Source organism: Lithobates pipiens, unplaced genomic scaffold (genome assembly GCF_037356315.1).
Source record: "Lithobates pipiens isolate NorthernLeopardFrog02 unplaced genomic scaffold, aLitPip1_a1.2 Scaffold_22, whole genome shotgun sequence".
In the NCBI taxonomy this organism is placed as follows: Eukaryota; Metazoa; Chordata; class Amphibia; order Anura; family Ranidae; genus Lithobates; species Lithobates pipiens.
This window is the reverse complement of record NW_027507784.1, coordinates 27201996-27228458: the sequence shown is the minus strand read 5'-3', so window position 1 is coordinate 27228458 and position 26463 is coordinate 27201996. Positions and strand designations below refer to the sequence as shown.

General features: G+C 44.4%; 1 protein-coding gene across 2 annotated transcripts in view; it reads left to right on the top strand.

The window, feature by feature from the left end:
- The window catches only part of LOC143923475 (guanylate-binding protein 6-like), a 109581-nt gene that overhangs the window by 55766 nt on the left and 27352 nt on the right, over positions 1 to 26463 (top strand). For both annotated transcript variants that reach the window (XM_077447162.1, XM_077447161.1), the window contains exons 5-9: positions 769 to 878; positions 7620 to 7807; positions 9022 to 9270; positions 20132 to 20409; positions 22842 to 23054. In XM_077447162.1, the coding sequence (XP_077303288.1) occupies positions 769 to 878; positions 7620 to 7807; positions 9022 to 9270; positions 20132 to 20409; positions 22842 to 23054 (1038 nt within the window). The remainder of the gene's footprint in view (positions 1 to 768; positions 879 to 7619; positions 7808 to 9021; positions 9271 to 20131; positions 20410 to 22841; positions 23055 to 26463) is intronic.

Here is a 26463-nt window from a genome sequence, read left to right as displayed (position 1 = left end):
TTTAAAATAGGCAATAAAAACAAAGTGCCAAATGGCTGCATACATGTGTAGCGCCTTAGCCCGACACTGAGGCTGTATGAGTGTCAGGTAGTCGAATGGTGCCCTGCGGCTCTCACTCGTAGCTGGCGTGCGTTCCACCATCCAGCGCGAACAACCAAAGGGACCAGAAGTGACGTGACCAAGACTCAGGTTTAGGAGATATCCAGGGTAGCTACAGGTAAGCCTTAGTTATAGGCTTATCTGTAGAAAAACGTGTATTGTTAGGCCGCGTACACACGCGGGGACTGTTCGCCCAACCTTGTCCGCTGAACAGTGTTTCAGCGGACAGTCCGCTCGTGTGTGGGCTTTCAGCGGACAGTTTCAGCGAACAGTCTGCTGAACAAAGTTTTTCGGAATTTCCGAAAAACTGTCCGCTGAAACTTTGTTTCAGCGGACAGTCCCCGCGTGTGTAGGCTTGTTCGTCAAACTAAGTTGCGCGCATGCTCAGAAAGGATTTATACGGCGAAGGTTGCAATGCAGTGTATAGGACGTCGATTTTCTCGTCCCGTCGTACGTGCTGTATACGTCATCGCGCTATGTTTCAGCGGACTGTTCGTTCGTCGTGTGTAGGCAAGTCCGCTCATGCTAATTTTGAGCGGACTGTCCGCTGAAACTGTTTGACGGACAAAGTTGGGCGAACAGTCCCCGCGTGTGTACGCGGCCTAAGGGTTTACAACCACTTTAAAGTATAATTTGTCCTATTGTTTTCAAATGTTTTATTCCTTATAGGGGGATAACAGAAATGATGTCTGGATTTTTAGCCTTGCTGTCCTTCTAAGCAGTGCCTTGGTGTATAACAGCAAAGGAACCATCGATCAGGATGCCATGGACAAATTAAAGTATCCTTTTATAAACGATTACAAGAAGATATAACATGTAATTGTATTCTCAGAGATTGTCCATAAGTGAATTTTTTTTATAGAAGACATATATTGATGGGTGAGAGCCCATGTGGATTAGCATGCTAAATTTAGAGGTAAATATATGTTTATTGTATACAATAAAAATATAAGAACATTCAATGTCAATCCTCATATCTAATGTCACATTTGCACAGCACATAGCGTATCAAAAGTAGGTAGGGTACATTACATACTGGGATACAAAAACAATAAAAGTGTACATTTGAGTTACATAGAAATGTGTGCATGGAGACCAAAAAATTGGGATCCAGGATCTGAGGTCGGTGTATACTAGTATTGTAGTTAAGAAAAAGGGGAGAAGAAAAGAGAAAAAAAGAGAGGGATAAGAAAGAGCAGGAAATCAGAAGTCCCAAAGTGATCGGGGAGGAGGAGAAGAGCGAGAGAGAGAAGAGCTTGAGCGAACCTGATAGGGATGGGTATGATTAAAAGACCCATCAGTCTGTAGATGGGAGCAACTGTTTTAGGAAATCCGATGTGGAAAAGTCTATTCAGAGAAGCCATAGAAGAGGGATATGCAATTAGCGGACCTCCAGCTGTTGCAGAATTACAAGTCCCATGAGGCATAGCAAGACTCTGACAGCCACAAGCATGACACCCAGAGGCAGAGGCATGATGGGACTTGTAGTTTTGCAACAGCTGGAGGTCCCCTAATTGCATATCCATGCCATAGAACTTTGAATTTATTTAAAGTATCATTATTCAGAGCTTACATCTCTTCCATGCGCATGATCTCATTGACAGTAGAAACCCACAAGGACAAGGGGGGAGTATGGGTTGTTTTCCAGAATAACGGGATCAACTGTCTAGCTGCTGATAAAAAGAAGCTCAGTAACTTGTGTTTCTGGGATGCTACAGTGCCTGAGAGCATAGACAAAAGAACAATGTCTGGGGTAGGAGTCAGCGTTTTATCATAAATAGACTCCTGTATGGAGAAAACCTTAGAACAAAGAGGTTGAATTTTAGTACACTTCCACCAGATGTGGTGGTAGCTCCCCTCCTCAGATCCACACCGCCAGCAGGTCAGGGAGACTGATGGGAAAATTTTAGGTAAGAAGTGGGGGTCCCTGTACCATCGGGAGATGAGTTTAAAGTATTTCTCTAGTGTATAACACAAGATGGAGGATGTATGTGTGAAGTGGAAAGATTTTTTGCCAATCAGCCACTGTGAGTTCCCTCCCGAATTCTGTGTATTACCTGCTGGTGTAAGGTGGGAGTTGGTCATGTAGTAGTGCGTGTAATCGTTTAGAAATGGTGGAGAGTAGATGTCTGGGTGTCTCTGAGAGAGAGAACAGTTGTTTGTATCATGTGAAAGGTCTGTGTGTCTGAGAAGAAGAAAATAGGTCTGAACAAAAGGAGGACAAGCGAAGCGCAGTGAGCCAGTTACCTTGGCCCTCAGGGACAATCAGAGCACTTGACCTGGGATGTATGAAAGATCCAGCTACTGGCCATGCAGAGGGTGTGAACGGACCCACCCTAGAGGAACCCATCCCTTGAGGTAGCAGGGTTGTCAAATAATGGGGTGAGTGATTAGGATGGAGGACATCCCCTTCTTATACCATAAGTGCAGAGCAGCTAAGAGAGGGAGAGGACAGACCTAGAGGCTCCTGGCTATGGCTCTAGAGAAGAGCCCAGAGATCTGACGTGGATAAGTCTTGTTCAACCATAATGGATGCCTTAGTAAAGAGGCAGGGAAACCATTCTAGTGTCCGAGCCAGGATTGCTGCCTTGTGGTAGAGCTCAAAATCGGGTAAACAAACGCCTCCTTGACGTTTTGGATAAGTAATTACCATATGGCGGATGCGGGATAAGCCCTGACGCCATACAAAGTGAATGGATATAAAACGTTTAGGGGCAGTAATTGGGACCGTTTGAAATAAGTAAAAGTAGTTTAGGGGGAGTATCCATTTTGAGCGTATTTATGCGACCGAACCATGATAAGGAGGACGAGACCCAGGAATCTAGATCTTTCCTAATACGGACCAGTAAGGGGACATCATTTAGGGAATAGAGATCTGCTAGATTAGAAGGGATAGTTATTCCCAAAAAAGACATACCCTCGGTACCCCATTGGAAGGAGAAATTGGATTACACTTGGGCAAGAGTGGCTGGGGGTAAGTTTACGTTGAGGGCTTCCATTTTAGACATGTTCAATTTGCTGTATTTTCCAAAACTATTAAATTCCTGCATTAATGAGGGCAGGGATGTGTGTGGATGTTGGACATATACCAAAAGGTCATCTGCATAAAGTGAAAGTTTATTATACAGGGAAGGTGTCTGGGTGCCTATAATAAAATAATATTGTCAAATGGCCCTAGCTAAATGTTCTGTGACTAAAACAAAGAGTAAAGGGGATAGGGACAGCCCTGTCTAGTGCCATTAGACATAGCAAACGGTGTTGAGGAGACACAATTAGCTAGAACAGATGCTGAAGGCTGTGAGTATAGTGACATAGCTTTAGTGACAAAGTCGCATTTCCTAGACCATCTGCTCTAAGGAGTTCCAGTTAAGGTTAAAGGCCTTCTCTGCATCAAAGGAGAGAAGGCATGATTTTAAGTTGTGCCATTGTATGCAGGAGATGAGGTGAACGATTTTAGTGGTGTTATCCGTGCCTCTCGCCCGGGTGCAAAGCCCACTTGGTCCTTATTTATAACTGCAGGTAAAAGCAGGGATAATCAGTTGGCCAACACTTTTGCAAATAATTTGACGTCCAAATGAAGGAGGGAGATTGAGCGATAGCTACTACATTGAGAGGGATCTTTGCTTGGCTTAGGAATTATGGAGATGTTAGCAGATAGCATATCCGCAGAGGGTAAGTGGGAATCGTGTATGGAATCAAATGCCGCCGACAGGATTGGAGTGAGAAAATGGGCAAATGTTTCATAAAATCTAGGTGAAAACCCATTTGGGCCAGGATATTTCTCAGGGTTCAAACCTTTGTTGGTGCCTAGAAACTCTGAGTCAGATAGAGGCTTGTCTAGCTCTGAAGCCGCTATTATTGAAAATTATAAACCTAAAATTTTCACTGCCAGCCTCTCTATTAGAGGCTGACATACAACACTGTAAATCCTTTATGAAAACGAGCAGTGTAAATAGCCAATTAGAGCTGTCTTCAGGCCGGCCACGTGACTCGCGGCCGCTTTACAGCTCCGAGACATTGCTTCTGCAGGAGGAGCCAAGCGCCCACATGAATTTCCCCCGGCTGACGCTCCCTCTTGCAGTAGCCGTAGGGGCCGTCAGCCGGGAAAATCACGTGGCCGCTCGGCTTCTCCCTGCAGAAGTAATGTCTCGGAGCTGTAAAGCGGCCGCGAGTCACGTGGGCGGCCTGAAGACAGCTCTAATTGGCTATTTACACTGCTCGTTTTTAGAAAGGATTTACACATTGTTGTATGCCAGCCTCTAATACAGAGGCTGGCAGTGACAATTTTAGGTTTATAATTTTCAATAATAGCGGCGGGGTGGAGGGGGTGAGGGGAGAGAGAGGAGAGCAGAACAAGGCAGCGTATGACCGAGGGACGCACTTTGACCATGGTGATCAGGGCCGGTTATCGTGGTCAGTTTAGAGAGGGCATACAGGAAGTGGCAGATTCCGTTTTTGTTTTTTTTACAGTTTAGAGGGGGGCAGATTACACAGCATAAGCACTGTGTTGTTTAATCTGCTTTAAAGGACCGGGATCTGTATTTTTCTTTTTTGGGTTAACAAACACTTTAAAGGATAAAACTGTCTAAATAAAGTATAATCCATGCACTATAAGGCCTAGAGGGGGAAAGCACACGGAGCATCTCCCGGGGGCTCCAAGGGAGTAAATCAGGATCTGAACACGTGAAGCAAGAGATCAATATCTATAATGCAAAAGAAAGGGGGGGGGGGTGCAAGATGCCAGTGGCTTAAATAGAAGTGCAAACATGTATATTGCTATAACTGAAATAGGTGGGGAAAAGGGTAACCAAATACAATCTGGAATTGAACTTCCTCTGAACCTCTGAAATCAGCATCACTTACTGCAGACCTCTGAACTCTGTGTCACATACTACTGAACCAGACCCCTGGATTCTGTATTATTTACTACTGACCTCTGTACTCTGCCTCACTTGCTACTGACCTCTAAATTCTCTGCCACTTATTACTGACCTCTGAACTCTGCATTGCTTACTACAGACCCTTGAACTCTTCCTCACTTATTATTGACCCCTTACATCTGCATCATATACTACTGACCCTTGAACTCTGCATCACTACTGACCCCTAAACTCAGCTTCACTTATTATAGGCGGCAGTAGTAAGTGATGCTGAGTGCAGGAGTCAGTAGTAAGTAGACATGTGCATTCGTTTTCATCCGAATGCATCTTTGTCCAAATTTCTGGTATTTTCAGTATCGTTTTAACAAACGATAACAAACGTGCAGAATCCGAAAACCGAAAGATCCGACATAAACAAATGCTTTATTTTAGTTTTCGTTGTGACAACAGTTATGATATAGATAGGAGATTCGACAATGACTCTGACAATAGCGATCTGTGTCCATAGAACCTGTGGTCGAATGTGCTTAACCTTACCTCTATTAGTCCAAGATTATTCTACATAGAGAGAAAAGATTCGACATAGAGAGAAAAGATTTGACGTAGAGAGAAAAGATTTGACATTATAGAGACAATAGCAAAAAAGGTTGAATGTGCCTAACCTAACTCTATTAGTCCAAGATTATTCGATAAAGAGAGAAAAGATTCGACATAGAGAGAAAAGATTCGACATAGAGAGAAAAGATTTGACGTAGAGAGAAAAGATTTGACATTATAGAGACAATAGCAAAAAAGGTTGAATGTGCCTATCCTAACTCTATTAGTCCAAGATTATTCGACATAGAGAGAAAAGATTCGACATAGAGAGAAAAGATTGACTGTTAGACACGAGTGAGGAAAAGCCGATCAGTGGCTCTTCCTGTTTACATCGTGATCAGCCGTGATTGGACACGGCTGATCATGTGGTAAAAAGCCTCAGTCGGAGGCTCTTTAATTAGATCGGTGGTGCGGTGTGTCAGACTGACACACCGCACCACTGATCGCCGTGATGCACATCCCCACGGGCGCCTGATGGCTGTTATCCTGCTGGACATCATATGATGCCCAGTCAGGATAACTGAGCTGTTGCCTGTCTGTCATTCTGCTATAGGCCAAGCAGGAAGTGGTTAAAGTGATTGTAAGCTAAACCCCCCAAAAAATAAATAATGACATCTCTATACTTACCTGCTCTGTGCAACAGACCAGCCCCGATCTTCTTTTTGGGTCCTCCATCAGCTCTCCTGGCCCCTCCTCTTTGTTTAGTTCCCATAGGGGCACTTATGCATGTTCGCTCCTGAGCCCCGCTGCTACAACCATTGACACAGATAGTGGAACTTGACCTGCTCCCTTGTCACTGGCTTTGGTTGACAGCACTGGGAGCCAATGGCAAAGCCAGTGAGTCTTGGAAGTGAGGGTCCAGAAGAGACTGGCATGAGAGACAGACATGCACAGCTATGAATCAAATGAGGGCTTGGGTAAGTAAAAGTGGTTGAGGGGCCAAAACAGATGCCCAAACATTTTTTACCTTATTGCAAGGAATGCAAATGGACATTATGGCAGTCTGGGGGGGGGGGTTATTTGAGGGAACTATATTTGTATTTATATTTTTTCAAACAAGGAAAAATAAAAAAAAATAGAACCCAAGATGTCCTAATAGCCAAACACTCTACACTAGGACATTGGTACTTTCTTGCTTCCATGTCTTCCATGATTGGCCTATCCATGTAAGGTCCCTTTAACAATGAAAATGAATACAGAATGGCCAAAATTGAGGAAGAGGCGGAAGCAGACTTCAGCAGAACTGAACCACTGTAGGTGGTGAACTAGTCTAATGAAGTAAGTCCCTTTACATATGGAAGAGGCTTGAGATGAGATACTATGAGTGAGTGACTTGTAGCTTGTGATGGTTTGGGTTATGGAACCCTCTCACCCGGTCTGTAGTCTTAGAAAAGTGAAGTAAAGTCTCTCAGTTGGGGGGCCCCCTTGTTCTCTCAGTCTCTCTGTGGTAGAGGCGATGTTGATACCATGATCTGACTCTCTGAAGGGCCACTCTACTGCTTCTCAGAGATGCCAGCCATATGCAGTCCCTCTTTCTGCCTCTCTGATGTGACCCAACCAGGCCTGGGTCCTCCGAGTCCCTCACTGTCATCTCACACATGTCCCCACCCTCTCGCATTTGCCTTCCTTCCCTGAAAGTTCCAGGGCTTTTGATTATATAGGCTCCCTTTTTTGCAAGCTCTTCTGGAAAATGTAGTCTGCATTCAACTTGTCTAGGTACAGAAGTCCTGTTGTCAGCACACAAGTTCAGCAATGCTTTGCTTAGCTATATTGAAGTCTATAATAACTGGCCTGCAGAACACTGCCATCTTGTGGTTAATAAACATCTTGCAATCAGTAACAGTGCAGTGTGTTACAATACACAAGGTATATTTACAGGCCCTTATGGAGCCCTAAAAGCTGCAAGAATATACTATATTCATTTTAGTAGAAGGAAAGGAAATGCATCCTGAGAAGGTGGACTTGTCCTGCTGGGTACTTGAACTAACACGGCTTTACATAAGAAAGAAAATAAAAATGTTGTGTTTCCTTAATACTGAACAGATTTGTCGGGGAAATCACTGAATTAATAAAGGTGAAGACTAAAGACAATGAGGATGAGGAGGCTGAATTTTCCAGCCATTTCCCCATCTTTATCTGGGCAGTGAGGGACTTTCATTTGCAATTGGAAATTGATGGAAAACGGGTTTCCGGAGACCAATACCTGGAGAATGCTTTAAAGCTTAAACATCGTAAGTATGGGGGGTAATTCATGAAACTGTTCTTGTATATTTAATCAATATAGAACTGAATTATTGTATAGGTGGTATTCTATGACCCAGTTGTACCTCTGCAGCTTCTATACCGAGACTCTCATTTGATGTTTGCTCAGAAGTTTCTTCTTTTAAAGATTCCAGACCACAGGACCTACAATGGGAACTATAGGAATTTATGGAAACCACGTCAATCCATTCACACTGTTTGTTACATTAAAGTGGTTGTAAACCCTTCCATATACCCAGTGAAGTCACTGGCTTCAGGTGACACACAGAGATGAAACAAATCCTCCTATATACGTTGTACTTGTTTATCTTCAGTCTTCTCTTCTCTACAGCCCTTCAAAAGTCTAGAATTTATAAAGCTTATTTAAACTGTTGAAAAAAGGGGACTGAAGTTACACTCTTTAGAGCTCAGTGAGGAGAGTTCTGAGAGCTGATTGTAGGGAAGAGGCACACCCCCTTAACACAGGAATAGAACCGAGGCTGTCAATAAGCTGGAGCTCCCTCCCATGTCACCATTTTTCTCTTGGTGTCAGAAAAACATGTCAGAAGTGACTTATGCAGATAGCAGAGGAAGGAAACAGCAGATAGAAATGACACTTAGTGCTCTGGAATGAGACGAGTACACACTATAGAGAGATATGCTTTGTTCATATTTCATGTCTGAGATTTACAACTCGTACCACTCTAATGAAATGTTGTGTCCCTGGGTAAGGTGTGCTACATTAATTCATTTTGAATAGGCTGGCTGCACACATTGAATGCATAAAGAAAAATGTATATGGCCCATTCATTTATACCATAGCACAGCATGTATGTTGTGGTTTGCAGCAGCATGGGTATGATAGCACCACAATGCACCACAGCAAGGTAATGCATGGCGATTTTTTTTTTTGGGGGGGGGGTGGCAGCCCCTATACTACTACACTCTAAATGTAAAAATACATGATTACCCACTTTCCGACTGCCTAGAAAAATGTGTTGTTACTTTGATGTTTAATAACGGGGTAATGAGTTCAAGCTAGATGCCATAACCCCAGTAGACGCGGGTCTTTCTCATAAAAGTGGTCCAAGTAGTGGATTCCCCACTGGGTCACTTTTAGAAGTGTGTTCAAATGCCAATTTACCAATATAACTGGAAACCCAAATAACCATCTTCTCTGTGCCTCTTATTCCATTCACAAAAGCTGTAAAAACAACGAGGGATGAGTCGTATAACAGGCCCAGGGAATGTATCCGGATCTATTTTGGAAGGCGGAAATGCTTTTTGTTTCCTTTTCCGACTATCAGAGAGGAACATCTGCAGAAACTGGAGGAAGTAGATGATGATGAGCTCAGTGACAACTTTGTGGCTCAGAGCAAGAAGTTCTGTGATTACATTTTCCAGAATGCCGAGGTTAAGGGTTTGAAGGAGGTGCTGGCTCTAACAGGATCACGTAAGTACATTCAATGTTGTATAGCTGGTTCAAGAGAATTACAGACCTAAGGCAAATATAAAATGTGGCATCTAAGGAGCCCCTAGATCAGGGATATGCAATTAGCGGACCTCGAGATATTGCAAAACTACAAGTCCCATCATGCCTCTGCCTCTGGGTGTCATGCTTGTGGCTGTCAGAGTCTTGCTTTGCCTCATGGGACTTGTAGTTCTGCAACAACTGGAGGTCCGCTAATTGCATATCCCTGACCTAAATCATTTTAAGACATGAATACGGTGTATCTCTAGATAACATTTTGGTCAACTAAGAAAAACGAAAAACTAATAATAATAAATACAATTTTGTCACTTACGATAGAGCACGAATGGTTAAAGCGGAGGTCCCGCGACCATTCAATTTTTTCTTTTTTGTAGTCATTCAGACACTTTCCCAATCATAAAGTAATACTCGGGCCGCGTACACACGCGGGGACTGTTTGCTGAAACTGTCCGCCGAAACAAGGTTTCAGCCGATAGTCCGCTCGTGTGTGGGCTTTCAGCGGACAGTTTCAGCAAACAGTCCGCTGAACAAGGTTTTTCGGAATTTTCGAAAAACTGTCCGCTGAAACTTTGTTTCAGCGAACAGTTGCCGCGTGTGTAGGCTTGTTCGCTCAACTTTTGAAATGAGCACTTTTCCCGCACGGAGAAAAGTACGCCCATTTCAAGCGCGTGTACAGGTAGGCAGGGCCCGCGAAGGAGACGTCGCGGGCACCGCCGCCTGGAATGGAGTTAAAGGGACACCCAACGCCGAAAAAAATCGGCGTGGGGGTTCCCCCAAAGTCCACAACAGACCCTTGTCCGAGCACGCTACCCGGCCGGGCACGAAAGGGGGGCGAGCGAGCGCCCCCCCTTCTGAGCCGTACCAGGCCGCGTGCCCTCAACATGGGGGGTGCCTTGGGGAAGGGGGGGCCGCGCGCCCCCCCCACCCCAAAGCACCTTGTCCCCATGTTGATGAGGACAAGGGCCTCTTCCCGACAACCCTGGCCGTTGGTTGTCGGGGTCTGCGGGCGGGGGGCTTATCGGAATCCGGGAGCCCCCTTTAAGAAGGGGGCCCCCGGATACCGGCCCCCCACCCTATGTGAATGAGTATGGGGTACAATGTACCCCTACCCATTCACCTGTAAAATAAAAGTACCCAAAAAAAAAACACAACACACGAGATAAAATATTTTATTGCACAGCTCCGGGGGTCTTCCGTCTTCGGGGGTCTTCTCCGGACTCCTCCGCTATCTTCTTGTAGCTCTTTTGCTAGCGGAGGAGTCCGGCTTTCTTCCTCCCCGCCGCCGGCCTCTTCTTCCGACTTCGGGGGTCTTGTCCCCCTCTTCGGTTCTTCTGCCGGGCCACCGTGCCTTCTTATAGCTCTTTTGCAGGCGGTGGCCCGGTCTTCTGTCGCCTCTGTCGCCGCCTTCCGTTCTTCTTCTTCTTCTTCTTCTTCTTCTCCAGGAGATGTTGACACGACGATCTCTCCGGCCGGAATGCCAGAGCCGCGCTGTGCGGCCACTTATATAGTGCCAATGGGGCGGTGTCACATGGTATATGTCACATGGGTTGGTCACATGGGTTGATGTCACATGGGGACTATGACATCGTAAGGGGGCGGCGTCACCATGTGACATCAACCCATGTGACCAACCCATGTGACATATACCATGTGACACCGCCCCATTGGCACTATATAAGTGGCAGCGCAGAGCGGCTCTGGCATTCCGGCCGGAGAGAGCGTCGTGTCAACATCTCCTGGAGAAGAAGAAGAAGAAGAAGAGGAAGTCCTGCTCTGGGACAAAATGTGTTAGAAAGATATAAGACTGTGTCAGCCTAAAGTAGAACTATAGGCAAACCTTTTTTTTTTTATTTTGGATAGAGATATAACCCCTGTAAGGTTTATTTTTGCCATCTGTATCCCATTGGGGAGATTTCCCTTAAAGAAGGATTTCACTGGAAAAAAAAATTATTAAAAGCCAGCAGCTATAAATACTACAGCTGCTGACTTTTAATAAATGGACACTCACCTGTCCCAGGGTCCATCGAGGTCGGCAGCCGAGGCTGATCGATCACTCGGCTCTCGGCTGTTGCCGCCGCCATTCTTGGTGAGGGAATCAGGAAGTGAAGCATTGAGGCTTCACTTCCCGGTTCCCTACTGCGCATGCGCGAGGCGCACAGCGCAATAGGAATGGTCCGCGCTGTCTCTGGGACCCGTGTGAGTCCCAGCAGACAGCGCTCCGGGACAGGAAGAGGCACAGACTCAGATGGGGGTCTATGCCCGGAAGTGGGTGCAAATACCTGTCTTAGACAGGTATTTGCACCCCCCTCCCCCCTGAAAGGTGTGAACTTTGACACCGGCGGGGTTCCGATGAGCGGAAGTTCCACTTTAGGGTGGAACCCCGCTTTAGCTTTCTGTCCCATACCTATTACAGGAAGTGAGAGGAAATCTCTGCAATTTAAAAGAGAATTTTGTGATTTAAAAAACAATCATACTCACCTAAGTGGATGCAGCATAGAGCTGTTGCTGGGTCTGGAGTGAAAACTGAGCGATAAAACACCACTAATCTCTCAATTATCCCCTTCTGTATTAAGCAGAGAGCTGTGACTGTCAGTCAGCAGCTCTCTGCTCTCCCCTCCAGCACTCACTGGAGCGTTGGGCTGTGGAGGGGGTGGGAGGGGCTGGCTCAGACTCTTAGCATATTGCTGAGAGGCCGAGCCAGGTGCCAGTCCAGACTTTTTGGGCGGATACCAACCATATGGTCGGGATGTTTCCAGAGCCTAGACCACCTGACCTACAGCAGCCAACAGCAGGCTTTAGCCCACTGTTGACTGAAAACAAGTCACAAGGGTGTAGAATAAACTGCACTCTTGTGATCCATAGGAGATAAATAGCTTTGGCCATACTTTTTCTTTAAGGAAATCTCTTGGGACCCCCCCCCCCCACCCAGGTCACCAAAACTAGTGTCCCCATTGGAAGATTTCCCTTCTATTACTCTTCTGGGGACAACCCAAACTGTAGGATTTTCTTTTACTTTCACTTTCACTGATAATGGTATGGTAACAAGACCAATAGAGCGGATGAATCTCTCTAATGGGGGCACAGACAGCAATTAGCTGTGGCAGGTGGTGCTCCATTTTTTGGGGGGGACAGCAAACAAATCACTCCCACCCCCGTTTGGTCAGTCTGTCAGTCGATCCATCCATCCCCCCTTATTTGGTCGGTCTGTTCGTCAGTCAAAATCCCCCCATCGCTCGGTCGATTGGTAAACCACCCACCACCCCCCCATCACTCACCCATCCTCCCACCAGCCCCGCACTTACCACCATCTAGGTCAGGGGGAAGCTTCGGCAGCTTCCCCCTGCGTTTCCTCCACGGAAGCTTCCCCCTGCATCTCTTCCTCGGTGGCCAATACGGGCGCTTCTCCTCTCAGCCAATCGAGTCTAAAGACCCACTTCCTGATTGGCCAGGAGGAGAAGTGGGAAGACAATAGCAAATATTAGTTCACTATTGTCACACAATTGGGTGGGCTCAGGGCGCAGGACTCTGCGCCCCCAGCACTCTGCGCCCCCAGCCCACGCTTTTTCGAAAAACAATTAGAGCCTCATTGAAATCCATGCATCCTGCATCCTACATGTAGATTAGGGGACTGGCGCATGGATTAGGGGGGCCGTGCCACTAATGTAGCAGCCGAAACTATTCTACTCCCTATTCAACGCTAAGTAAACCTTTTGATTTAAAGGGGTTGTGAAGGCTTGTTTTATTTCTTTTAAATAACAAACATGTCATACTTACCTCCTCTGTGCAAAGGTCTTTCCAGAGCCTAGACCAGCTCAACTACAGCAGCCAACAGCAGGCTTTAGCCCACTGTTGACTGAAAACAAGTCGCAAGGGTGTAGAATAAAGTGCACTCTTGTGATCCATAGGAGATGTACAGTCAAAATAGCTTTGGTCATACTTCTGCTTTAAGGTCACCAGAACTAGTGTCCCCATTGGAAGATTTCCCCTCTATTACTCTTCTGGGGAGTGGCTCCGATCCTCCTCTACTGGGGTCCCTCCATGGCGCTCCTGGCTCCTCCTCTTCTCGAGTGCCCCCAAGGAGAAGAGCTTTCCATGGGGGCACTCGTGCGGGCACTCTCCCATGTCCTGCTGCTGCGTCCATTGACACAGACAGCAGGACTTGGCCCCGCCCCCTGGCTCCTGGGTCATTGGATCTGGCCCCACCCAATGGCTCCTGCTGCTATCAATCTATCTAATGAGGACCCGAGACAGCAGCTGGGCTACTGTGCTCGCCCCTGGTGATGAAAATACTGGGTTCAGGTAAGTAAAAGGGGGGGGGGTCTGCATCACAGGAGGTTTTTCACCTTAATGAATTGAGAGTTTACAACCCATTTAACTCCTGGGCTATGGTAATTTTGTAGTAAATGGAAAAGTATCTATTAACTGTGCTATACAGTACCATATCAGTTGCCTTTGTTGTAAACTGCTATTTGTCATCCTTTTGAGCTAGATCACTTGGTAAATGATGTAGTGAGGGGAAGAGAGATGCCGCTCTAGGAAGGGTGTCTGGAAATGTAGCTCTCCATAGAGTAGGAACAGCAGGTGCTGGCTAAGCATAGGTAATTGGATGAAGGGAAGATTCTGAACAGCCGCACTCAAAATCAAATGCCTTTATTAAAAAAAAGAGGTAATAATCCAAAGCGTACAAGCCACGGTAAACAATGGATCACAGGATATATCAAATAAAGAGCAAAACGGGACTTGGGGACTTTAAAGGCACCAGTATAAATCAGGGTACAATACTTTAAATTTTTTTATATATAGATTTATTCAAGAAAGTACACAAATGGAATGATTAGAAACCATAAACAGAGATTCTATTCATTCAAAGGGACCTATATCAGCAATGACATCACAATACAGTGATAATATTACAATCCAGCACGATATGATGGTGTGTCTATGATAGCTACAAAATAACCCATTCAGGAAAAACATTCACATATGTATTCGCTTAAATGATGTGCCGATTTAGCGTCCCAAGATTATGCCCGACATGTTTCGCGTTTCAATGACGCTTCTTCTGGGGCGCAATAAAAATTCTTAAAAGTGAAAAGAGAAAAAGGAATATTACAATCTGCAATACAGTAATTACAGTTAACAATGAACAATATACAGAATGATTTTGGTAAAGAAATTATGGTAAGTTAAATCATAATGCCCGTCAGAGGAGATCACGCAGACTTGGGGCGCAAAATGATAGTCCTATAAGGGCACTGTGGGGGTGTGCACAAAATTGTTGTTATACGTTACCCCAGTTCCTTATAAGGATGACGCAGGTGTCTGGATGGCGTATACAAATGTAGATATAGGATACAAGGATATAAGACTGCAAATAGATAAATGAAGGGGTATTATAATGTGTTCTTTTATTATGTAAAATAAATGCTGCAAAATATAGCGGCACATTTTATACTCTGATTATATATATTAAAATATATTAAAGTTAATTAACTGGATAACTGACAGATATAACAATCATATTTAGAAAGAGAAAGAGCTCACCAGCGTTCAGTGATTATTTCATTGATTTAAATAGTAGTCCAATGCTAATGATAGTAATATTGCATTAATGAAAGCTCCACAATGAACAGCTGACTTAGAAAACACAGCCAGGTAGATAAAAAGGAGATTGGTATCTGTAGAGTATAAAGTTGTAATCTACTATCAGTATAACAATAAGGATTGCAGTGTATGCTAAGAAATGTAAACCGCAGTAATGTTATTACCTGTTGTAACAAACCAAGCCAGAAGACACCAGGATACAGACTCCCATAAGGGAGTGAATAGTAAGAGTCTCTGAGGAGACGCTTACACGGCGTCTCTCTATAATGTGCACACCCCGCCCACCGTCATCTGATCGGCATTCAGCCAATCAGTGACATCATGTGGGGCGGCCGAAAGATCTCCAGCACGTGTCACATCCACGCCACCCATACCCCCAGGCACCTGCGCAAGCATAGCTGAACATGGGGGACGAGCGGCAGCAGAGGGCACCGCCGGAGGAGGAGCCCAAATAGCCGGTCCACTAGATGGACTGTCGACCAGCGAAAGGGTTCCATTAAGCGCCTACAGACAATACAGCTGTGGCGCTTACCGGCCACACAGCGCCCAAAGACCAGCACAGTGCCACCTGTCCGTCATTACCCCTCACAACAGGCATAATGTTACATAACAGTAATTAAAATTAAAATGAAACAAGAATAACAATATCTCTCTATGCAGATAATCGAGTGGACTGGAAAGGAAAGCCGCACAGTACAAAATATATTACTTTGGAACGCGTGCAAGAAATATCCATTAGGATGTATTATACCCATTCTATGTCACAATGGGTTTTTTATGTATATACATTGTACAGTTTTAATATACTAGCTGATATGATTAGTTTTCGTTTGTGAAAACCAAAAGGAAATAAACAGAGAAAGGAGAAAGGCGTTTATAGGAAGGGTCTGTAGGAGTGGGATTCATTAATTCCGGGGGGAAATGTAGCATTTCATTTTTCAATCCACAGGGTTTCCTTTTTCAGGATGGATTTGTCCCAATCGCCCGCACGTGGATTTGGAGGGATTACATCTAGTGCGATAAAAGAAATAATAACTGATGTGTTAAATTTATGATATAAATCAAGATGTCTGCTTATCGAGGTCACCATTTTTCCTCCTGACGAGAAATAGACGTGGTCCTTTATACGTGCCCTAAATGGTCTGATGGTTTTTCCTATATAGAAAGCGGAGCATTTGCACATCATAAGATAGATAACTCCATGTGTGTCGCAGTCTGCAAAGAATTTGGGGGTAAAAACTTCCCCATTGGGCAGAATAAATGATTGGCCAGTTCTAATCAGGGGGCAGAATGGACATTTTCCGCATTTGAAAATGCCACATGGAGGGCGATTTTGAGCTGTGCAAGTAAAGTGGCTGGATGTTAGATGGTCCCGTAGAGACCTAGCTCTACGGAACGTAATACTGGGTTTTATGTGAATATATTTTGCCACAATAGGATCCTCTCTGAGGAGAGGCCAGTAAGTATCCAAGGTGTCACGCAAATTTAAGTGATGATTGGAATACCTTGTTATAAATCTCACGATAGGCTTATGTACGGAATTTTTTTGCTTATATAAGAGGGAACTGTGGGACTGACGCAGTGCCCTGTTATATGCTTTGCGTAGGATGGATTTTCCATATCCCCTAGATTTCAAATGATGTTGTAACATTTTGGCTTGGAGTTTAAAGTCTAAAGTGTATGTACAATTGCGTCGCAGCCTGATATACTGAGCATATGGGATGCTGCGTAGCAGGGGATCTGGATGTGCGCTCGTGACATGCAGTAGAGTATTGCCTGCAGTCTCTTTGTGATAGAGAGTGGAGGCAATACATCCCTGCCTATCTTTTACAATTGTAAGGTCAAGAAAGGTAATTTGCGAGGTATGACTGGCAACCGTGAATTTTAAATGAAAATGGTTAGTATTGAGTTTGGTAACAAATGATTCCAATTCATCATGTTTACCCGCTCAGATGAGGAACACGTCGTCGATGTACCTGAGCCAGCAGATGGCCTGGCTCGTGTACATCGACAAGGCGTTGTCTGAAAAAATGTATCATTCCCACCCCCCCAGGTACAAGTTGGCATAAGCCGGGGCACATACAGTGCCCATAGCTACGCCCTGTACCTGGAGGAAGTGGGAATCTCCAAATAAAAAGTAATTGTGGGTAAGGATGAAATAAAGTAAGTCTACAATAAATTCACAGAAGTCCCAGCGGCGATAGGATTGCTCGCAGAGGAAGGTACGAACTGTCGCGACACCCTGCTCGTGAGGGATGCTGGAGTATAGAGCCTCCACATCCAAAGTCACGAGCAGGGCGCCGGGAGGTACGACCATCCCCTCAATATGTTTAAGGAAATCCACGGTATCTTTTACATAAGACGGTAGAGAGGACACATGTGGACTCAAAACCGAATCCACCAATCTGCTCGCATTTTCGGTAAGTGATCCTATACCTGATATGATGGGCCTCCCCGGAGGGTTGGTAGGGTGTTTGTGTATCTTGGGAAGCACGTAAAATGTGGCAATTTTAGGAAATTTTATATTTAAGAAATCGTATAAGTCCTTATCAATCAGGGCTTTCTGATATGCCACTCCGAACAATTGTAGATATTCATTTTTGGAAGTTTGAATATATGAGGATGAAACGGATTTATACCATTCATTGTTACGCAGAATGTTTAATGCCATAGCGGCATATGAGTTTTTAGTCAAGAGTACGATATTACCGCCCTTATCGGCGGATTTCATTTCTAAATCAGGATGATTCTTTAAACGAGGTAGATTTTTGTTGGGAAATGGTTAGATTACTAGGTTGAAATGTACATTGTAACTGCTTGATCGCTTTTACAGAACTTTTTAGAAAGGCCCAAATATTGGGGTTAGACATTAAATCCGGAAATCGTTGAGATTTAGGTTTAAAGTGGGAGATGCTAGCAGATATGTGATTGGCAGAGAGAGAATTTTCCCAATCGGGTACCTCATCAGTGGAATTTTCCTCGAGAAGGAGTATCAGGTCATGAAGTGCCCTGAAATCCTCCATGGTGTAGTGTTTAACGCATTCTTAAATTTACTTATCCTGCACAGAACAGAGACGATCTTTATCAAAAAGATATTTGTACGTCAGATTACGTGCAAAGAGATATACGTCCTTTATTGCTTCGTATTTGTCTATATTGGATGATTGGCAGAAATTTAGGCCCAGGCGTAAAACCTCCAGATCCTGCGTGGAAAAATTATAGGAGGTGAGGTTGATGACCTCCAGGTTGGAAGTTATGTGAGTGTTGGGGGGTGTGGGATTGTTTGAAAATTTTTCAGAAGAAGAAACATGTGCATCTAAAGTACTCTGTCGAGTAAACATTTGTAGTTGGGAGGTGGGTGGTAGGGAAGGTAGTGAAGTAGTAACTGACATCATATTCATATCAAGTGTATTGTTTACACGAGGCGTGGTCATATTTGAGGACCCACCAGGAGTCATACTAGATGGGGTGTTTTTTAACTGGGTTTGTGAGTTAAGAAGATGAATAGCTTGCAAGGCAGTGTTGCCTACATATTTTCCTTGAGAGAGAGTGCTCATGTCAATAGATGAACTATCATCTTGTAGTGATCTATGTAGAGTGAGGGTAGTATCCAGTGTAGGAGGACGTTTTTTGGTATATGGTGTGTGAGACCCACCACCAAGATCCCGCTTACGTGTTCCCGAGTGCGAAAGATGAGAAGGGCCACCACCTCTATGGAAGGAACGCTGTGAAGGTCCCTTTGAATGAACAGAATCTCTGTTTATGGTTTTTAATCATTCCATTTTTGTACTTTCTTGAATAAATCTATATATAAAAAAATTTAAAGTATTGTACCCTGATTTATACTGGTGCCTTTAAAGTCCCCAAGTCCCGTTTTGGTCTTTATTTGATATATTAAGTATGGATGGTGGCACCCTCCTTTTTCTTTAAATGATCACTCTGAGATATCCACTTCCTACCACGAAGTGCGGTGAAGATATCTCCCATTCTTCTATTTTTGTTTTAATGGATCACAGGACTGACGCGTTTCACACTTTCAAAAGTGCTTATTCATAGCTCGAAATGCTTGAATTTTTAATAAAGGCATTTGATTTTGAGTGTGGCTGTCCAGAATCTTCCCTTCATTAAATTACCTACAAAAGATCTGCATGATGAAACCATTCTCTATCACAGGGGTGCCCAACCTTTTGAAGAGCGAGGGCCACTTAAGCTACTTGGTAACTGGTCGCGGGCCACAATGAGCAGAGCAGGCGGATGACAGGTCCATGCAGAGCGGACACGAATACAGCTCACTCTACTCTATGGGTCCTCTGATCCAAATCAGATTGGAGGTAGGCCGATGTAAATGGACACAAATCTGTTTACATCTGCCGTTTCATAGAGGTCAATGGAGGGTTCGATTGGGTCAGACCGATTGTGTGAAAGGGGGCTCTCACACTAATGCAGCGCAGTGCACCTTTGTCTTTCCTGCGGGTTAGTTACACTTTGCCATAGACTTCTATTATATTCTGCAGGTATAATACACTTTCTGAAAGCACACCAAACCCGCAGGTAATAACAGAAGTATATGACTCAATGCAGGTAACCTTAAGGTGCGCTGCACCTGCGGATAATTTAGAAAGCAGCCAAGAAACCACTGCGCAGTTATGCCCATACATACACTGCAATTTTAGTAAAAACTGACCTTTAATAGCAATCTTCCATTCAGATATCGCCTGCTGTTGCTGTCCCACGCAGAGTACATTTGGTATCACTTTGCCTGTGGCAGGAAACAGCGCTATATAGGAAGCATCAGCTTATATAGCTCTGCTCCACAGCTGCTTGCTTTGACGGCCTCATTAAAAACACAGATGGTCTGCGATGGCGGGTCTGCAACCCATGATCTGGGCTTGCCAATCCGCCATCCCACAGAAGGAGGTCAAGGGCCACATCAGAGGGCTCCACGGGCCACATGTGGCCCCTGGGCCACTGGTTGGGCACCCCTGCTCTATCACAACGACACAGTATTTGTTGTGGCAGCAATTATCTAGTAACTTTTTGAATGATGTACTTTGCCAACAAAAGTCAGCACCTGTGATACATTATTATATATCAGCCCCGATAATAGATTGTTTCTGCATCATGATTTTGCATAGAATTGATACACGTTATACTGAGACTCATTATCATCCAGAGACAAAGAAGCCAATTCTGCTCATGTATTTTCTAATGTCTTCAGAACTGGGTGATCTGGCCAAAATTTACACTGAAGCTATAAGCTCTTCTAATATCGCCTGCATGGAGGATGCCGTGGTTTCTTTGGCTGATAAGGAGAACAAAGTGGCCGCCCAGGAGGCGGGACGGCTCTATGAGGACATGATGAAGGAAGTTGCGCTGCCCACTGAAACGCTTGACAACTTCCTTGGGAAAAGTCAAAAGTGTGAAGCTGAAGCTCGGGCATTGTTTCTGAAAAAGTCCTTCAAGGATAAAGATCAGAAGTTTCTTAAACTGCTTATGGTAAGGTTTTTTTTTTTCCCAAATAAAAACATAAAATAATAAATTAATTGAGGTCCTCCCTAAATAAAAGCCACATTTTGTGACATGCTGTTGGGGAAGACTACAAAGGTGAAAAGTTATTTAGTCTAAACTTTGCACATCTCAAAAACAAAGGCATTACATGGTGGTAAGGCCACACTGATACAGGATGATTTCCAACATTCATTCAGCATTCATTTATAAAGAAGTGGCGTGACCATACCATGGCATTACTGCTGCTTTAAAAAAAAAAAATGACTACATATTTTCAAAGTCCAAAAATGTGCTACAAAAGTGCTTAGTGCTCCATCAGCTTCAGAACTCCAAATCAGCCAGAGCTCCAATCACATGATATATCAAAGTCACATGACCAGCTCTTCTCCACTCATCGAGTTTTCTGTGATGTGCCAACGCCACAGTTTTAATACCCACATTTTATGAATGGCTCATGAAACGAAGGCCACACTGTTTTTTTGTGCTTATTGTAAATTCCCTTTCTCTGAGTTGACCGAGGGACACTGGAAGAGGAAATTGCCATGGGTTACACAGTGTTGACTTTAGGGGGAAAGGCCAAATACTGACTAAAGATCAGCCATTAGGGCCGATACAACTCCTCCCAAATGAGCCATGCTTCAGTTGTAGACAAGCAGTACAAACCAAGGGAACGGCCACTAATGGCCTCCAGGGAAGGAAACCTGACCATAACTGGTACTCAGGGTGTGAGGCATTGGCCCATCTCTGACCTTAGAAAAAAGAAAGGGATCTGTCCTATTGAATACATTTCTTGGACTCTAATCACCATAAATAGGCTTTCCAAATCTGGCAGCAAACCCCTACAGGAAGCAACCTAACCTTCCAATGGCATAGCTGGGAAAACTGATTCCAAAAAGCTCCAGTTTCTCAACCAGTTACTAAAATTGCAGCGCTAACTAAATACCTTGAGCCTTTTTTTTTTCAAGAATTCATCTATAACCACATCCCTGCTAGGCTAAATAAGGTGCTAAATCACAAAATTCATATATAACAAGTGCAAATCCAGTAAAAAATATACAGACAGTAGAAATGTTATAGGATAAGTTCATTTTTTTGACTTGAAAGCATTGCACCAGTCATCAACATACTGCTTATGCCATGCAGTCACCCTACAGACTGTCAGTGTAAGCCGTCTGCCAATCATACGGCCAGGCAGTTTCACACTGACAGGAAGACTCAATGAACTACCACAGCGCTCAACAGTGCCGTGGTGGTTCATTGAGAACTAGAAGTCGACAGCAAAAGATGTCGGGGCTTGTAGTTAATTCTCACACAGAGCCGAGCCGTGTGGGCGGAGCCCCGAAAGGCCACGCTGTTTTCAAAAAGTGACAGCTAGTATGGGGAACTTCTCCTCGTACTGCTGTCTCAGGGACGGTGAGGGGCTGCAGCAGTGGGAATGTGTAACATGTTTCCAAAGGTGAACTTATCCTTTAAATCACAAAACTTGTATATAACAAGCGTAAATCAAAAAAAAAAAAAAAATGGCAAATGCAAAAAAGTGCTCAGTGTCCAATAATTACCAAGCAGTGTTCACATATAGAGGTTTCCACCATTACTCCACAATAGTCCCACAAGTACTTTGTTTCTTCTGCTTCACTTTTGTGTGTGATGAACACCTTCTATCACCACGTGACACCTCTACCCACGCCTGGTGCGAGTGTGGCACAAGTGCGGGATGACGTCATTCTGTGACTACTGCAGCAGCTTTATTTGGCTGTTGAGGTATAACCTGGGTTTAGTCATCTATTATCTGTCTCCCAACACCTGTGCTTCCACAGTCATGCCATTAATGTCAGCAATTCAAGAAGTAGGTCTGAACCATCAGCGATCAGACTAATGAGATTTCTGAACCACACTCTCCTTGGCCCATTCAAAGATATAAGCAAGACTGGAATTAATTTGTCCCTGATTCCGCAAGGTAGACCAGGAAACATCTTCAGGGGACGGAATAAACAGTGCATAACATCCTACGGAACAATCAAGGCATCACCTACCTTTGCCATTGTCATGGCCGTCTTTAATATTGATTGGACCCTGGGCAAGCTTTTTCTTGGGCCCTCCCAAATCCACTTATCAACTATTTGCCAGCAATGCGGGCTCAAGGGGCAGCTGCTTTGGGCCCCACAATTATTACTGGGCCCAGGGCAGCTGCCCCTTTGTCCCGGGTTAAAGATGGTCCTAGCCATTGTGTCTGGTGGTCTGAGCACAACCTGTTAGGATAACATATCTAAACATTGTGCCTAAGAAAAAACATGTTGAAAATGTATGACTATTCCATATCTGATGAGCCCTGTACCATAAATACTGATTGTTACAGTAATGACCACAACCTGACCCCATTTGTGAAGTAACGTAAAGCTTGTATATTTCATTCCCTTTAGGAACATTTAGTCAACAAGAAACAAGAATTTATTGCAAAGAATGAGGAGAAGTCTCGGGAGGTATGTCGGGCCATCATTAAGAAGCATTCCGAGGACTTTGAGAAAGCTTTGTCTGAAAGAAAGTACATCGAGCGTGGGGGATATGCCAAGTTCAAGAAAGCCTTGAAAACTGTAGAAGACAAATATAATAAGGAACGTGGAAAAGGTGTAAAGGTTGGTGGACTTAAAGCGGGGTTCCACTGTCTCCAACTTTTTTTTTTTCTTTTTGGGCAAAATGACAATGATTAAGATAGTTAAATATATCACTCACTTGTTCCATTTTAAAAGACTTCGGCTGTCAGTTTTCTCCGCATAAAAAAAACGTATACATTTTGATGCTGCCGGTTGTCATATTGCCTGTGGGCATGTGAAGCCCACAGGCATCCTCTTCCAGGACACTGTGCTGCTGATGGACCAGCATGCACGGCCCGCTCTATTGCCGATCTCACGCATGCACAGTAACTGCAAATTGGAGCGCCGTTAATAGCTCAGGTTGCCATCACAATGGGCGGCGTCGTAGGAAGTCCCGCCCCATTGTGATGGCAACGGAGATAATCAAAGACTAAAAGAAGATAGAAGAATCATAGAGGAGAGAGCAGCGCTGGAGTTAGATAAGTATTAAAAGATCATTTACCTTGCTACCAAAACTTTAATATATTATAAGGATTCTCTTGGGAAAAATATTTATAAAATACACAGTCAAGCCCACAGACTCATGGGAAATTCTGACACTCATTTCCCATGAGACAATGCAAGTAAGGAAGGGAGAAACAACACCGCGGAATAGGAACGAGGCAGATTAGCAGGGCCGCTGATAGAAATCATGGGGCCCCGTACAGCCTACCTGACAGGGCCCCCTTCAGCTCCGCCCCTGGTCCCTCCTTTAGCCCCACCTCTGGCCCTACCCATTGCCCCTCCCCAGACCCCGCCTTGAAACAAAGTGTAGGTTTGTCTACAAGTGATATTTGTTTTTCTCCAGTCAGTTATAGGTTTGATTATCCAAAAGAAATACTGTTTTCAGATGAGAACAGACCTCTTTAATATCTATATGTAATACAAACCATTAATGAATAAATAAAATGGTATTTTGGAGAGTATTGGCGGGGTATTTAATGCAGAGTATTGGCAGGGTAAGTATTGCAGAGTATTGGCAGGGTAAGTATTGCAGAGTATTGCCAGGGTTTTGGCGGGGTATTGGTATTGGCGGTGTATGTATTGCAGAGTATTGGTGGGGTATGTATTGCAGAGTATTGGCAGGGTAAGTATTGCAGAGTATTGTCAGGGTATTGCCAGGGTATTGGCGGGGTAAGTATTGCAGAGTATTGGCGGGGTATGTATTGCAGAGTATTGGCGGGGTAAGTATTGCAGAGTATTGGCAGGGTAAGTATTGCAGAGTATTGGCAGGGTAAGTATTGCAGAGTATTGGCAGGGTAAGTATTGCAGAGTATTGGCAGGGTATTGGCAGAGTAAGTATTGCAGAGCATTGGCAGAGTATTGGCAGGGTAAGCATTGCAGAGTATTGGCAGGGTAAGTATAAAGTATTGCAGAGTATGTATTGCAGAGTATGTATTGCAGAGTATTTGCAGAGTAGTAGTAGATGTTGAACTTCAAGCATACACCTCACCTGTGTAATTGTTAGCTCCAGCAGGGCAGCAGAGATCACTTCCTCCCTCTTCTTGAGTGTCCACAATAGCTCGATCGCCCGGCCCCTGCACTCTCTGCTCCTCTCACTCTGCTACTTCTTCTCACGCGGAGAGAGAGAGAGAGGAATATCACTCCGCAACACCATAGGGTATGCTGGCCGGGACTTGTGCGGTGTGCGGAGCAGGAGGAGCGGGCGCAGAAGGCGTATTCTTCCGCGCCCGAAATACAACAAATAGTCCCTCCACTGCAGCCTCATATAGAACAGACTAATCGCATCTAATAAAAAAAAAAAAACCTTACCGAACGGGGGTGGGGTTGTGCGAACGATGATCGGTGGAGGAGAATCTTTTTTTTTTTTTTTTTTTTTTATTTACTTTGCAGTTCAGGTTGCCCGGGCCTCCTATGCTGGTCAGGCCCGGTACAGCAGGGCCAGTTGTGCTGCCCTATCAGCGGCCCTGCAGATTAGCACTTCTACATAGCAACAGGGTGTTCCAGGAAAGTGAAAAGATTTTTAGGACATTAAAAGGAAGATAATAATGTGAAATGTGTTTTTAGGGTGGCCCTCCACTTTAATTTATAATGAAATAAAGAATAGGAGATCCCAGCATGTTACATTATTACAACACATTTATTTGTTACCGTATAAGAACATTTATGTGCCAAATTGTAGCTGCCTATCACTGAAGAGTCTTCAGCCAAGCTAGGCAGAAGTTGAATAAACTAAAACTTCAATTTCATTCAGAACTCCATCTGAAGTTCCTGGTTGATCCTTTCTTCCTCGTTATAAATTGATCACACAAAGCATAGAAGCTGATCTGTGTTAGCATGGTCCGTTTTCCTCCTTTGGCTGGCCATTCAGAGATACAGGACACTGTGTATATACAGTGCCTTGCGAAAGTATTCGGCCCCCTTGAACTTTTCAACCTTTTGCCACAATTCAGGCTTCAAACATAAAGATATCAAATTTTTATTTTTTGTGAAGAATCACCAAAAAGTGGGACACAATTGTGAAGTGGAACGAAATCTATTGGATTTTTGAAACTTTTTTAACTAATAAAAAAATGAAAAGTGGGGCGTGCAAAATTATTCGGCCCCCTTGCGTTAATACTTTGTAGAGCCACCTTTTGCTGCGATTACAGCTGCAAGTCGCTTGGGGTGTCTCTATCAGTTTTGCACATCGAGAGGCTGAAATTCTTGCCCATTCTTCCTTGCAAAACAGCTCGAGCTCAGTGAGGTTGGATGGAGAGCGTTTGTGAACAGCAGTTTTCAGCTCTTTCCACAGATTCTCGATTGGATTCAGGTCTGGACTTTGACTTGGCCATTCTAACACCTGGATACGTTTATTTGTGAACCATTCCTTTGTAGATTTTGCTGTATGTTTGGGATCATTGTCTTGTTGGAAGATAAATCTCCGTCCCAGTTTCAGGTCTTTTGCAGACTCCAACAGGTTTTCATCCAGAATGGTCCTGTATTTGGCTGCATCCATCTTCCCCTCAATTTTAACCATCTTCCCTGTCCCTGCTGAAGAAAAGCAGGCCCAAACCATGATGCTGCCACCACCATGTGTGACAGTGGGGATGGTGTGTTGAGGGTGATGAGCTGTGTTGCTTTTACGCCAAACATATCGTTTTGCATTGTGGGCAAAAAGATTTCGGTTTCATCTGACCAGAGCACCTTCTTCCACATGTTTGGTGTGTCTCCCAGGTGGCTTGTGGCAAACTTTAGACGAGACTTTTTATGGATATCTTTGAGAAATGGCTTTCTTCTTGCCACTCTTCCATAAAGGGCAGATTTGTGCAGTGTACGACTGATTGTTGTCCTATGGACAGACTCTCCCACCTCAGCTGTAGTTCTCTGCAGTTCATCCAGAGTGATCATGGGCCTCTTGGCTGCATCTCTAATCAGTCTTCTCCTTGTCTGAGCTGAAAGTTTAGAGGGA